The sequence below is a fragment of the Rattus norvegicus genome, chromosome 1 (genome assembly GCF_036323735.1).
Source record: "Rattus norvegicus strain BN/NHsdMcwi chromosome 1, GRCr8, whole genome shotgun sequence".
Lineage (NCBI taxonomy): Eukaryota > Metazoa > Chordata > Mammalia > Rodentia > Muridae > Rattus > Rattus norvegicus.
In genome coordinates this window covers 194949823-194965564 of record NC_086019.1, presented here as the reverse complement: position 1 = coordinate 194965564, position 15742 = coordinate 194949823, and the positions used below count along the sequence as shown (strand labels likewise).

The 15742-nt window shown below is 47.0% G+C and overlaps 1 protein-coding gene across 1 annotated transcript in view; it reads right to left on the bottom strand.

The window, feature by feature from the left end:
• The window catches only part of Htra1 (HtrA serine peptidase 1), a 49551-nt gene that overhangs the window by 12055 nt on the left and 21754 nt on the right, over nt 1-15742 (bottom strand). Inside the window, exons 2-3 of the mRNA NM_031721.1 lie at nt 12980-13079; nt 12412-12616 (exon numbers count right to left, since the gene is read on the bottom strand). Of these exons, the coding sequence (NP_113909.1) occupies nt 12412-12616; nt 12980-13079 (305 nt within the window). The remainder of the gene's footprint in view (nt 1-12411; nt 12617-12979; nt 13080-15742) is intronic.

Here is a 15742-nt window from a genome sequence, read left to right as displayed (position 1 = left end):
GGTCTTACTGTTTATCCCATGGTATCTTTTGGAGAGTCTGTCTTATCCTCAGCCAAGCCCTGGTAAGCTTGTCCTTAGCTTCAGGGTCTCATGTGCTGTAGGTTTCATTTGTAAACAGAGGATGAATTCTAACTGCCAGAACTCTGCAGATCGGGAGAGCTGAGTCCCTGCTAAATGATGGCTCATTTGGACATGAGGTGCCAACATCAAACAAGCTGGTGCCAAAGAAAGATGAGGCAAAAACATTCTCACATGCACACACACTTCTAGTATGTTACATATTTGGATGAAATCCTGTAGTTTTAAAACTTTAATGTGTGTGTGTGTGTGTGTGTGTGTGTGTGTGTGTGTGTGTATGTGTGTGTGTGTGAGTGTCTGTGTGTGTGTGTATCTGTGTGTGAGAGAGAGAGAGACAGAGAGACAGAGAAAGACAGAGAGAGACAGAGAGAGAGAGAGCGCATATATATGCTGGTCAGAGGCCATCTTTGTAGTCAGTTCTCTCCTACCTTTACATGGGCTCTGGAATCATACTCAGATCATTAGGCTTGTGTGGCAAATGCCTTTCCCCACTGAGCCATCTCTCTGGTCCTGGGTCTTATACTACCTCAGTGTGTTACTTGATTGATTTCCCTGGATCTTAGTTTTACTTTCTCCAAGAATAAAGACGTCGCGTCTAGAGTTGGTTATGATGATTAAGGGCTCTTTCCAGATGTGCCTGTTGCTGAAAACTCCATTAGCAGTACTTAAATGGGTAAAATCAGGAAGGGGACGGGGGCCTCAAACTGCATACAACCCCCAAGGAGATCTCAAGATCACTGCAGCATCTGAAGCATCACGTGGACAGATGTCTGGAATTTGTGAGGTGGTCGTTTGACCAGTCATCCTCCAGCAAAGACAGCAGAAAGCCAGGTCCCTTCACCAGCTCAGTTGCAGCTACCAGTCTATGCACTCACCTCATCCCCTTAAGCTTAAAGAGAAGAGCAATGAAGTGAACCAACAAAGCCAAGAGGAAGGGAAAGTTGCCCATCTTCTTTTAAAAAAAAAAAAAACAAAACAAAAAACTAATGAGCCAAGTTGATCATCTCCTTGGAGAAGTACAACAGGTTCCTCAGCTACAAAAATATTTTTGTTGCTGAGCCTGCAGTTTTCTGTGTCTGCCAGCTGCCCGCCCGGCACGCTCCTGTTTAGGGCTGGGGCTTTCAGGCTGGGCCTCATGTTGGCTCAAGTTCTCATCAAAGACTAATGTTGCAGCCACTGGCTGCAACTCAATTGAGTGATTCAACATGCCTTCTGGAAACAGTTATGACAAACGCTCGTTTTCTTTAAAACTATGCAGTAGGGGGAAGTGTGTATCCCCCATGCCCAGAAAGAAGAAAGCAGAGGGACCTTGGGGAAGGGGACGTTACCATCCAAGAACTTGCCTAAAGCATAGGGGAGAGTGTGCTGGCATAGGACTGTGGGCTGTGGACCAGGTGAGCCTAAGCTTTTCTGAGGACCGGATATAGCATCTGCAGGGCAATGTGAAATAAAACATGGTCCCAGGTTCATAGGTTCTTTTCTTTTTGTACATACTCTTCCCACATCTTAATGGTCCGTATTTACTTTGGTCCTTGAAGAACAAAGAAATCCGCAGACTGGCAAGTGCAGACAGCCAATTGACCTCATAACCCAGTACTTTGCCACCAAGGTATATAATCTCCACACTGTACCAACTGGGGTAAGGAAGAAAAGCCTGGCACCTCTCCTTCCCAAGGTCCAACCCAGAGATGATGGACGACTTCAAGGGCTCTGGCATTACCATCCTATACGTATCTGTGGGACATATTGGGGACCTAGATCAAATTAGAAGCTTTCCCTTGCCTGGTGATCCATGGAACAAGCCTTTAGTCTGTCACTCCAAGCCCTGTGTAACTCCCTGCCCTAAGATCTGTGAAGTGTAACACTAACTCCAATCCCCATGTCTCCTTTGGGCATGGGATGTCTTCCAGGCATGGGATATAGTTACAATCACCACACAGACAAAGGAAGAGGACAGGCAGGGTCAGAGGTCCCTGTAGCACAATACTGGGAAGACCAGGAGCTATCCTGAGGAGGAATGAGGAGAAAGAATCACCTGATCCAAGGCTCCAAGCCCACTGAGCACATACCATTGTCCCATTGAGAATCTAGGACAAGACACAAATTCCAAGATCAAATTGAAACAATGGCCTCAGAGAATAGGACCTCTCTGAGCCCAGGGGTTCACATGCACATAAAGTCATCTGCCAAGTGGACCAAGAGTGAGATGCTAGAATTTAGTTTATTGAAGTGATGGTCTTCCTCCTCCACTTTCACAATTTTTATAATTAACATGGGCTCATCTTTATGAGACTATCCTCACTTTAACTTTGTCCTATGTCTGTCAGAGGACCCTGAGGGACTCTCATCAGTCTGGGCCCAGGTAGCTTACCCAAGTCTAGATTTTTCCTATGCGACTCTTTTCTGCCAATTCCTACTTCAACCTTTCAACCCGAATTCAACAGCAGTAAGATGTGGATTCAGAAGAAACTGCTACAGAGCAGAACATGTCATCTTTACAAAAGGGCTCGACAGACTGCTCTCATATTTTTTCTTGACCAAAGAGGCCATGAATGATGGCACAGTCAGGTATAGAACTTTGACAGAGCCCAGGATGGCTGTGGTGAATGGAAAGATGTAACTAATAACCGAGAGGCTAGGGCAGGAAGGGCCTGCTCCATGGGTACTGACCACCAATGTATACAGGCTCATGAGATTGATTTTTTCCCCATTGGACATGCTATTGGTGTCTAGAGATGCCGGACACATGAGAAGCTGGTTAGAAGGGAGGTGGAAGAAGTGAGAGCAATGGAGGGAAACAGGAGAAGGAGAAGGCAGGAGGCAAAAGAAGAGAAAGAATGTAAACTCTGAAGTGCAACCTCCTTCCTCCTCACTGTTTATGAACACATCATAATATTTAGTCTCCTGTGAGATATATCAAGAAATGTTTGCTATTTCAAATATCCTCTTGTTCTGTTTTTGACCACAAAATGTCAACAGCTCTATATGGGAGCCAACAGCCATACATATTCTGTGTCACCCACAGGAGAAGAAACAGGACGTTGATTGAATCTTCTAGATGCATCAACCCATTTAACCACCAACCTCAGCATGGCTGCTACGGCAGTGTCCCGTCGTGAAGGATGCTCAATAAATATTTAGAAAAATCAATGAACAAGATAAAAAAAAATCCATTAGACCCTTAGCAAAGGAGTTGGGGTGGGGTGGGGCAATTCTCATATTAGCTAAGGCCTAGCATTTTGGCCATGGTAACAGACTTGAAATGCCTTGGTTTGCAATTATCTCTAAAGTGTCCTTGTTATGAGACTTCAGTGTTGTGTGTAACTCATGTCTTGTCAATTAGTGTGTTTAGTAGACCAATCGGTCCTCAATCCACCACAAGGCCTTACCTTTCCATTCCCACAGAGGTCTGGAGGATTCAGCAATGAGTTAGGGGAAACTGTGTTCTATGTCCAGATAATTAAGAACCCTTTTCATTTTGAGCCTCTCAGGAAATTAAGTGCCTTGAAGGCCTCGGAAGGTCCCAGAGGAGGAGCAGGCCAGCAAGGCGCTTAAACAATACAAAGAGATAGCAGCTGAGGAGAAACGCTGGCCTTGCATTTTAGAAGTTATCATAAACTTGCTGGAAAATGCCTGTTTGCACATAGTCCACGATACAGATCATCCAGGCTGGGGAGAAAGGGAGAAGTAAGAAGCTTCACCAATCATTTCCTACCTGTCCACATGGCTGGCTCAAGGCATCTCATCTCACCCAACTGTCCCTTCTGCAGATAAGCTTCTGAACACAGCATTTATGGAAGCCTTCCAGCCTCGGGCAGGTTCTTGCCCTTTTTCTCTTTGTCTCCTTTCCTCCATTTCACTTCTGTCCCCAACACTAATCTTCAGCTCCATAACTTGTGCCCACTATTGCTATGTGCAGACATGTGTAAGTGTATATGTGTATATGTGTATATGTGTGTATGTGTGTATGTGTATGTATGTGTGCATGTGTACATGTGTGAATGTGTGAATGTGTATATGTGTATATGTGTGTATGTGTGTGTGCATGTGTGCATATGTGTGTATGCATGTATGTATGTGTATATGCGTTTATGCGTATATGTGTTTATATGTATATGTGTATATGTGTATACGTAAAGTGGTTGGAGCTTTGCTCCATCTACTAAATGTGTGTATGTGTATGTATGTGTACGTATGTATATATGTAAAGTGGTTGGAGCTCGTTGAAACTTGCTCATCCACCGTGGATGTGCACACATACTTGATTTCCCTCACCCTTCCCAGCAGCCCCAGGGAGCGTCTTATCAGCCCCACAGAATCAAGCTTTGTCCCCTCAGAGGAAAGCCTGCTGAGTGACCAATCACCAACTCTGCACCCCACACCTCGGTTTACCCTGGATGTCTAAGCAGACCTCACAATGTCTGGCCAAGACCGGTGTTCAATAGCACATATGACACAAGCCAATGAAAGGACTCAAAGTTGGATCGTAACCTGGAAAACGTCTTGTAATTCTAGTAAGTTCCTGTTTACCAACACCACAGAGAAGTGACAGGCTTAAGGCCTCTCTCTGCTCAGTCTGGCAAGACCAAAGCCTCGTTTTCACAGAGGCAAACACCTCCCAGAAAAAAGACAAATGAAGTCAGCATCACCATCCTCATTTCTGGTCCCTTGGTGCTTCGCTGAGCTTTGAACTTTCTCGCACATTCCTCCCAGACACTTGCTGCTCCCTCAGAATAAGGATTCATCACTGGTGCTGGTAAAATCTCACTATGAAGCATTGAAAACCAAATGTCTGGCTTGCCTCGCTGTATGGTCTCCAGGCCAAGTATGCAACTTCTTTGGTACAGAATGAAAGCGGTCATAGACTACGCAAATGAACAGGCATGGGTGTGATCTGATAAAACTGTTTACAAAAAAAGATGGGGGTCAGATACGAACCGGAGGCTACCGCTGGCCAATCTAGACTAACACAAGACATGCTTACAACAGTCAAATAACTTCCCATGATGTCTCCCCCAGATGAGAAGGACAGGAGAGACTCCCAGTGACCTGAGACTTGTTTTGCCTGAACCATCATATCCTCCTTCTGATTCCTTGCAAAGGGTGCCAAAGAAAAAAAAAGGCATGGCCATATTAAGAGAAAAATGGAGCCAAAGAATTTCCTCAACCATCAACGAAGTTCTTGAAATGGGGCCAGAGAACACACAGGGCTCCAGTTCTGAGTTTGGGGAAGTGAAATATTTTCACATGCCAAAATGACTACAGTCAGAACAAAGAGGAGCCAGGCAGCCATTCGCTTCTGGACCGAGGACTTGCACTGCAAAGTAAAAGCCACCTTCCACGTCCCTGTCTGCACTTCTTCCTTCCTGAAATATTGATGCTCACCTCCCTATAAAAAAAGGTAAAAATCAATCCAGTAATAGGAGCTTTGCACATCAACATGATCTGTAGCATCTCTGACAACTGCAGCAGAAGCCCTTCTAGTTCTCAGAGAGAAGACCACAAAAAGAGCAGCAAGAAGAACCCCAGAAAGGCATCCAAAATGGACATACACAAAAGCCGGATGGGAAGGTTTGGGGCAGTGCGTGTCTACTCCAGGCTCCAGCCTGCTTCAGGGGAAGAGGAAAACGTCCAGAGGATGCACAGGCTTTGGTTATCTGATTTGCTTTTGGAGGAGCCCAGGGGCTTAGTCAGCATCCTCTAACAGTCAAGTGGCCTGAGGAGAACCCGAGTGAGTCATCCCCAGCGGCCGGCCACCAGAGGCTGACTCTCCACGTACAAGGCCAAATTATGGGAGGTTTAGATATGAAAGCCCCAGTCCCCACAACCCCCACCCCTAGGTGACCCTGCTCTGAACTCCACGGTGAAGCATCAGACTTCAGGCCCTCTCAGCAAGCTCAGCTGTAAGAGGACCCCTCGGTAAGCAAAACCAACGGTACCCAGAGGCAATGCCTCAGCCAATTCAAACAGGTCTGTGGGACTGGTGGGCTAAAGGTGGCCAGGCACCTACCTGCCATGGTAGGCCTAAGGGGAGAAAGAAAACCACCTCAAGCCTGGATACAGGCTGTGTCCAAATATTTACCTGGTTGTTGGTGTCAGGGAAAAGAACCCACAGGAAGTCTCCTTGCTTCCTCAGCACTCTGAGGTACCAAGACCACAGGCTCAGTGTAGCCCTGACTCGGGCTGTATCTGGCCAAAGCCAACAGTGGAAGACAAGAGGGCGCAGTCTGCCTGCTACACAGTCCTCTTCACCTGAAGCTGGTTCAAAGGAGCTAGGTACTAGCCATGTTCTCTCTCTCTCTCTCTCTCTCTCTCTCTCTCTCTCTCTCTCTCTCTCTCTCTCTCTCCATCACACTGGGGAGCTGTGGGTCTGGCTAACCTCTAAGCAGATGCTATTGTCTCCATCAGGGTTTTGATTGGTCGTGGTCTACACCATGACCAAAAAACAAGTTGGAGAAGAAAAGGTTTATTTGGCTTACACTTCCACTGTTCATCATCGAAGGAAGTCAGGACATAAACTCACTCAGGGGAGGAACCTGGATACAGGAGCTGATGCAGAGGCCATGGAGGGATGCCGCTTACTGGCTTAGTCCTCATGACTCCCACAGCCTGCTTTCTTATGGAACCCAGGCCCATCAGCTTGGGGATGGCCCCACCCACAATGGGCTGAGCCCTCCTCCATCAATATTAAGAAAATGCCTTATAGCTGGATCTTATGGAGATATTTTCTCAATTAAGATTCCCTCCTTCCAGATAATTCTAACTTGTATGTCAACTTGACCTAAGACTGGCCAGCCTGGCTTGTCCAGTACCCATGACCTGATCAGAAGGCCAAAAGAAATGCATCCTTTATACTCTAGCAGAAGAATGTGGAGTCTGAACAGAGATGAGGCGCTGGGGAGATGGCTCGGTCAGTGAAGTGCTTGTCTCACAATCATGAGAGCCTAAGTTTGATTCTCTGAACCCATGAAAAGGCCAGGCACACCTGTGGTCCCAGCACTGGAGAGGCAGAGCTAAAGGGATCCTTGGAGCTTGCTGGCCAGCCAGTGTAAACATGTCAATAAGCTCCCGGTTTGGCAAGTGACCGTGTCTCAAAGAATAAGGTGGACAGCAGCTGTCACCTAAACAGAGAGAGACAGATGACAGGGAGGCAGATAGACAGACAGAGACAGAGAGACAGGGAGAGACAGATAGAGAAATCGGAATCAAGTGAGGCTGAGTTCAGGTTACATGCCAAAAATCCTAGGTATTTGAGAAGCTGAGAAGATTACTTGAGCCCAGCAGTTTTAGACTATTCTGAGCGGCATATTAACGTGCGCGCACATACACACACACACACACACACACACACACACACACACACACACACAAATAATGAAAAATTAAACAGCAACAAATTCCTATTTAAATGAGGAAGGAGGGCAAATACAGAATGTATGGCGTCTCCGGTCTTGTCCGTCTCGTGATGTGGGGCGGTTGAGGACTCATATGTGGGAAACTATTTTGTGCAGTGAGTCAGACACGGAATGTCCCTGGGGTCTAAAGCAGGATGTGACTGCATACCTGAAGGAAAAGGGAAGGCCAGGAAGAAAGACCACTCTAAGCCTCAGAGAGCTGTGCAGAGATGGTAAGGAGTAGGAGCGTGAGGGAAGGGGCTCCAGATCAAGTCAGGTGGTCCCAGGAAGGAGTTGTCAGGACACTCTGAAATAGGGCTCCTCAACCTTCCTAATGCTAAGACCCTGTGATACCGTCCCTCGTGTTGTGGTGACCCTCCCAACCATAGAGTTATTTCATTGCTACTCCATAACTGTAATTTTGCTACCGTTATGAATCCTAATGTAAATACCTGCTGTGCGACCCCCAAGGGGGTTGCAACCCATAGGTTGAGAATGGCTTCTCTGAAAGAGAGGATTTCCATAGCATAGGTGGGAAAGCATCTGGAGGAATCAGTACAACAGCTGGAAAAACAACCGCGTGACAACATTTCCCTTGTACTTTCTTAATACTTGCCCATATGTCTGCCCATGCCTCTGTTCCAGACTAAAAGACACCTGATAGGTTGACGTTTTACATTTCCCTCCAGCTCTTGTGGCTCTATCCTCCTCTTAAACTACTGGAGGGGGAAGGGGGAGAACAAAAACTGCTTTTGGATGAAAGTTAAAAATATTCTGCATACATGGCCAGTGGCTCGTGTTAGACACATTTGGAAGTAGTTTGTATCCCAAGCTGAACTAGTTTGCCCTCAAAACTGCTTTCCATTAAAATGTTTACATGTGTGAGCCCCACCCCCCACCTCCAGACCAGCACTGATCCCATTGAGGACCCTTAGTTTCAGCTCTAGGACAGGAGCATTCCGTGAGGCTAGAGGGAAGACCCACAGGGGTCATCCTCTCTCGTCCAGGGGGTGGAACAGGAGTCAGGACCACGTAGGCTTCCCCGTGTAGGCCATTCCCACTGAGTTCTTCAGGGTCTCAAAATGCAACAGGCAGAGTGAGTGCACATGTGTCTGCTCAGCAGAGAGAAACAAAAGAGAGGCTTTTGGTCACCAGCCCAGAAAGCTCTCTGGCAACTGCAAGCCAAGCAGCTTCAAGCCCTTAGAGATGTGCGGCCTCTCTGTGAGAGGGAGGAAGTGAAGGAACTTGGGAAGGGCCTGCTCTGTGGTGCTAATTACAGAGGCCTTTACACACGTGTACTTTCCCGTGATGGTTTGCAATTTTAAGGGGCAGCATGCACTCATCAGATTGGGCCTTATGGGTTGAGGCATAGGACCCCCTCCCATACACACATACACACACACACACATACACACACACACACACACACACACACACACACACACACACACACACACACAAGCTGTACACTGGTGGGTCTCCCCAAAGAAAAGATGGCTGATGCTCTCAGGAAAAAAAAAAAGAGGAGGAGGGATAAAAATTGCACTTTCATTTCACGGAAAACAGTTTCAATGTGAGTCACAGACAACTCAAGCAATCTCATGCTGATAGGAAGCCCGGCCTAGATGACCAACCGTTGAATTAGTCACTGGGCTTAAACTCCTGATCTTCCTGCCTTCACATCCCCCCCTCCCTCAAATGCTAGGAGGGTAGGTATGCACCACCACACCCACAGTCTTCTCTGACCTTCTCTGACACGTTCCTTTTCTTGCTGCCCCTAAGATGACCCAGCACCAAGCAAGCAAGCACCTAGCCCATCACTGCCCACCACACACCTCACACCACACACCACACACCCTGATCACACCACGAACTACAGGGTAAATTCTGCTCGAACACCATTCACCTGGGTGGCCGGCCCATTCCTTCCAAGTCAAGCTTTATTACAAGCCAGACTCTCCCTACAACAACTCGCATCAGAACAGGGACAGAGAGAAAAGAGGGGCGGGGTCAGGCTAGTCATCAGAAATCAGGCTTCAATGTGGGTGTCTGCAATACAAAAGCCTTTCGTTTCCAATTCCATTTTCAAAAGCTACATCAGTCCGATTTACATTTCCAAACTTGGGGGGGCAGGAGGATGTGTGCGGCACATGTCAAATAGCAGGCTTCTGGCTGAAGAGACTCTTAGGGCCCGCCTGCCTGAAACCCTTCACACAGATCCTCTGTTGAGCGCCTTCACATTTTGCCTGGATATACCAGAGGTGACATGGGGCTCCTCCCATCTCCACATTGGCTCGAAATCAGAAAAGAATATCCCCGGACTGGAAGCAATCACGTGGTATGCACCCACGCATTCCAAACATGAAATTACTTGAGGAGACAGCTCACGAACCACACAGGCCAGAGCTCTGCCTGCAGATGGCCAGGAGGCTCCCAGCGCTGGCTGCCTTCCAGGAACTGAGTCTGAAGGTCCTACCTGTGGTCACTGGCTGTGCTATTCTGGCCAACCTCCTTCCTTCCGGTGCTACCACCAGACTCTAGACACCTTGCTCGCAGCATTCCCAAATGGGGACACGCCAACCTTTCCATGGGCTATTTAAGGTCATGCTAGTCCATCCCTGTGAAGGCCAGGCTCTGGGCCTGTGCAGTGGAGTTGGGTGCCTGGAATCTGCAGCCTGGCTCCCAGGAAGCTAGGGGTGAAAAGATAGAGAAGTGGTCTCTGAGCATTCTTTCTTCTCTTATAAAATGGGAATAACACAGCTATTCTGTGTATTAGAGAACGGTTAGATGTGAAGTCAGAGCCTGGACCAACTGTTTTGGTACCAATAAACACATTTAGAAAGATGAGCTGTTGGTAGAAATTTCACAGCAACTTAGCAGAAATAACACACATTTGTGATCACACTAAAGTCAGTCACCTACATGGGCCCAGAGCCTGTTCCTGCAAACTTCAGCCCCAGCCCTCACCACCCCAGCCTCTGAGAAGGTAAGGGAACAAGCTGGGTGTGAAAGGGGTTCTGAAAGGCTGCCTGGCGCTATAAAAGAAATAAAGGGACCCAGAGTCCTACTGCCCAACAGTACCCTGAGCTTTCATAGTAGGACTTCACACCTAGCTGACTTCATAGCTCAGTCAGATGAGAAGCAAGCTAGAGCTTCACAAGAAAATGCTACGCTTCATTACCCGCCCCACCCACGTCTTTTTCTGCACCAACCACAAAATTCCCACTGACCCTTCTACCTTCTTTCTGAAGGAATTTCCAATGGCAGGAAGAAAACAGAAACTCCAATCTCACCAGAAGTGCAAACAGACATCACATCACCATGAGGAGGACTAGGAATTTTTGCTGGTGATCCAGTAAGAACTGTATTCAGTTTCGGGCATGAAGGCCTCGCTAAACAAGTGTGGGAGGTGTGGCAGAGTGCTTGGCTAGCTCTCACAAAGCCCTGGTTTGGTCCACAATACTGTGTGAGCCCGGCTTGGTCCTACATGCCCATAATCCTCACATACACAAGATAGAGGCAAGGGAGTCAAAGGTTCAAAGCTATCCACAGATTATAAATGAAGGCAACCTGTGCTACTCGAGACCTAAAAATAAAAATAAAGGCTCTGCTGAGCAAAAAGTAACCATAAACAGAATATTAAATTAAAATTATTTTCTTTCTTTTCTTTTAATAAATTTTTTTGTTGGGTGTGGTAGCACTTGGGAGGCAAAGCCAGGAGGACCTCTGTGAGGTCAAGGCCAGCCTGGTCTATAAAGTGAGTTCTAAGACAGCTAGAACTTGAGACCTTGTCTCACAATCTCCAAAAAGTAAATAAAATAATAAAATTCAGATAGGACTAGAAGTAGTTACCCCAATAACCCACAAAGCAATTCCATACAAGCATTTTTCAAATGGAGCTCACTCTCACTGTGACTTAGTTTTGTACTGGCCCTGATTCTAAGTTCCCCACCATGGAAGGCTATAATTTGGGTAGATAGAGCACGGCAGCCCTTTTAAGGGGACTATGACCATGACATCATACTAAGGATTCTAAGGGACTCAAGGAAGAGGTGTTAATTTCGTCTTAAGGTTCCCAAAACCTTGAGTATAAAAAGCTTAATGAGCTGGAGAGATGGCTCAGTGGTTAAGAGCACTGACTGCTCTTCCACAGGTCAGGAGTTCAAAGTCCAGCAATCACATGGTGGCTCACAACCATCTGTAATGGGACACAATACCTTCTTCTGGTGTGTCTGAAGATAGCTACATTGTACTCATACATATATATATATATATATATATATATATATATATATATATATATATATATATACACATACATACATACATACATACATACATACATACATACATACATACATTAACAAGGAGCTGGAGAAATGACTCGGTAGTTAAGAGGACATACTAGTTTTGCAGAGACTCAGTGTCCAGTGGTTTATAACCCTGTAACCCCAGCCAAGGGTATCCAACATCTCTGTGTACACACCCACTTACAAACACAACATACAATTAAAAATAATTTTTAAAAAATTTAAAGCCCATTCTTTAGCCACAGAGACTCCAGGTTCACCTCAGTGGAAAGAAACATAACTTTGTAATACATGTTTCATCTCAAGGACCAGAGTTTCCATTCTCACCAGCTACCCAGTAACTTCTTTGTAGCTTGTTGCTTTATAAAGATAAAATGCTACTTTAAAAACCTCTGATCTGAGAGTGAGTTTCTTCCAAGGGCTTCTCTCCTCCCGGCTCCCTCCTCCTTCCTCCCTCCTCCTTTTCTCAGGTCTCTCTTTGATGAGACCTGTCTGGTCCTGCAGCTTCTGTGTTGTTGCTGAACGTTCTCCGAGTACCAGGGAGCTGATGTCCTCACCATCTCCACCTCACCTTCTGAGAGCTGGGTGCTGCAGGCCCAGAAGGCACTTGGGCCTCAGAAGCATCTCACCTGGTGGTCAATCTTGATAAGCGCAATGTCGGCCTTTTCATCCACATCCTTGATTTTGGCTTCATAAGTCGCTCCATTCTTCAGCTCAACCTTGACCCGGTTTTTGTTGGTCACCACGTGAGCATTTGTCACAATCAGTCCATCCTCCGACACAATGAATCCTGACCCACTCGCCACTGGCACCTCCCTCTTCGAGAAAGGAAGCCTGGAACAGACATTGGTTGAGCTTGACCAAGCCTCATTTGCACACACAAGTGAATGACCCCGCAAGCGCAGCTCGCACACATCTAGCGAGCGTTTGATGTCTTAAAAATAACACCGAGCTACTTTTTGGAATGCACCAAAAATATTTCCACTTAGGAAATATTCCCTAGGAATCACTTCAGAGCTAGAAGTTATTAAAACGCTTAAAGGGCCAAGAGTGTCGGTCTAAATAGAGGACTTTTCCTAAGGCAGAGAACTTGAGTGTAGTACAGGAGTCTGCCCGGTGACATTCCTGACACTTTAATGTGCTTCAAAAGCAGCTCTGGTGCCATTTATTACTGAGGGGAAAGGAAGGCCTCTTTACTTGCGATAAAGTTCAATGTGAACCACAGCAGGGGCGATCTTCTCCACCACATCAGCGATAAAGTTGTACTTATGACGCAAACTGTTGGGATCTTCCTGCCCTGGGGACAAAGGCAATGAGACAGTTTAGTGCTACTGAGCCTGTGCAGGGGGCCTGCAACAAGGTATAGGATAGAGGGAGCCAAAAACACATTACATATATGTGTGCCCACTCAAACACACAAACTCATACACATACATGCACTTACATACACATGTGTATACTCACATGTATAGAACATACATAAACATAGGAACACATATGCACATCTATGTAATCGTGCATAACAAGTATATGCACACACACATACACACACACACACACACACACACACACACACACACACACACACACACACGCTTCTCTGTGGAAGAGAAACAATCACTCCCTAGGCTCTGGGCTATGAGTAAGAACTGGGACCTTTCCAGTCCTCTTGTGACCCATCACAGCTGCATGTCCCCAGGCTCCCCCAAAAAGTTCCAGGGTATCTGTGGGTTCCATCAGGGTCTGCAGTGCTCCAAGTGGACGTAACTGGGCACAGGGACCAGCTTCCTATGCAGGAAGGAAGGGAGCCTCCATCCGCCTAGTTCCCCACCCTGAATTGCTTGATACAGCCATGAAATCTGATCCCATGGTGTGATGATGTTCTTGGGTTCAGGAAAAGAGCTGTTACTTTTAGGGAGACAAACTCGTGGCATAAATACCTTATTACATCTACTTATAAAGCCTTTAATTCTCTACTTTGTTGCAGACTTTGAAAATGAGCATTGTTACCATGTTATATTTGGGGAAACTGAGGGGAGGATTTCTCCATGTATACTAAGTGGTCTTAATAACAAATATAAATAACAGGAAAATCTGGGAACTGCCCCTAACTCTGTGGTCATCAAATGCACAGCTTTTCCACCTCTGTATCGGCATCACACAGAGCTTGTCCCTGCATCAATCACCTTCTGTTGCTGTGAAAAGACGCCATGACCAAGGCAACTTATAGAAGGAAACATTTAGGGAGATAAGAGTCTGTCGGGGGCCGGGGGGGGGGGGGCAGAATCAGGAACTGAGAGCTCGAATCCTTAACCACAAGTGCGAACCAGTGAGAGTGAATTGGGAGTGGTGAGAAGCTTTTCATCTCAGAGCCTACCTACACCCAGTACCGTACTTCCTACAAGACTATACCACCGAAGTCTTCCCAAGCAGGGCCAGCAACTGGGAACCAAGTGCTAAGTACCACAGCATAAGGGGTGGGGGTTAGGGGGTCATTTAAACCACCACAGTTCTCCCAGGTTCTTAGGTAGTTATGATTAATAGGCGTGTCCCCCTGGACACCCAAATAAAAGACGGAACGAACTATGGAGTGGAAATGTTCCTCCTAAACAGAGTCTGGCAAACATCACCAGAGACAGCTGTAAACAAGTGTCTCTGGGCTTCCTGGGACCAAGTGGATGTTTAACTCCATCTGGCCAGCAACCAGAAGACACATGGTATTCCGAAACCACCAGCTGCCAGACTCCTGCCCTGAAGAATAATTAACTCACTTCTTCGGCTTCTGAATTAGGCTTAAGATGGTCTGCCCACACCGGGGTGAACATAAATATAGGATTTTCAGGTTCGAATGAGAAAGCAGGAATCTTTCTCAGACAGAGTAGGGAAAGTGGTTCCAATGTCTGTCCACCAGGAAAACTACAAGAAGGATCTGGCCTAGGCACATGAAGGCCTGAGGCCCCTCCTCAGAACACAGGTTAGTCTCCATTTCCTCACCAGCAAAATGGGGATGAGTTGTGTGTGTGTGTGGTCTGCTCCATATGGTTTGAGTCCCGACTGTAACTATCAGCATATCAGGAAGCATCAAAACAAAGTGTGGCTCTGGGGATGGGTACGGGGCTCTCCCATTGGCTAGTTGGGGCAGAAGGAACAGAGAAGAGGACAGTGACAAGCTAGCTGCTGACTTCCATTGCTGTCACCTGATAGATATCCACAGAAAAACCAAACACAGACAACTAAACCCAGGAATGCCCACTCCTCAAAGATGGCCAGACGTCAACCCAAAGAGAAGAGATGCGTGATTCCTGCCCCTGTAGTTTCACAGCACCTTTAGATGTAAAGGCAGAATGGTTGGGGGCCCATCCCTGTTTCATTTAACTGGAGGGAGTGACTATTAGAGCCTCCTTGTGTCTGCAGTCCCTGGTGGCCCTGCTTCTGACCTCCGTATAGAATGGTCAGCCCAAACAGAGACACTCACTCCATAGGTGAAGCCAGGCTGGCTCTGCCAAGCCCTGCTCTCCCAGGGAATGCAGAGAGATGGAGGGTGCTGCATCTAGAGCCCCCATCAAGGGAAGAACACCAAACACTAGCTCTGACCTCTGATGGTCACTGAGGGCTCGGGGCACCGCACCTACTACTGTGTGACCTCAGTCATACCCCAGACCCTACTCCTCTACTCCTAATCCCATGTCAGAAAAGAATGTGAGGATAAAGGCACAAAGCTCGGGCGCTTGCTTCACAGAATGAGAATGTAGCACTCACCCCCAGGAAGCGCCCGATGAAGCCACAGAGTATAGTAAGAATGAGATGGCTGGGCAGATGTGAGCACTTCCGACATCAATGAAACAACAGGGAGAGGAGGGAGGCAGAGGTCCAAGCTATGCAAACTCAAGTGGGTTCTGAAGCTTCCAACAGCATCGCTATGGCCACTCCTGCATTGGCTGATGGGTAGAGTCTAGGAGA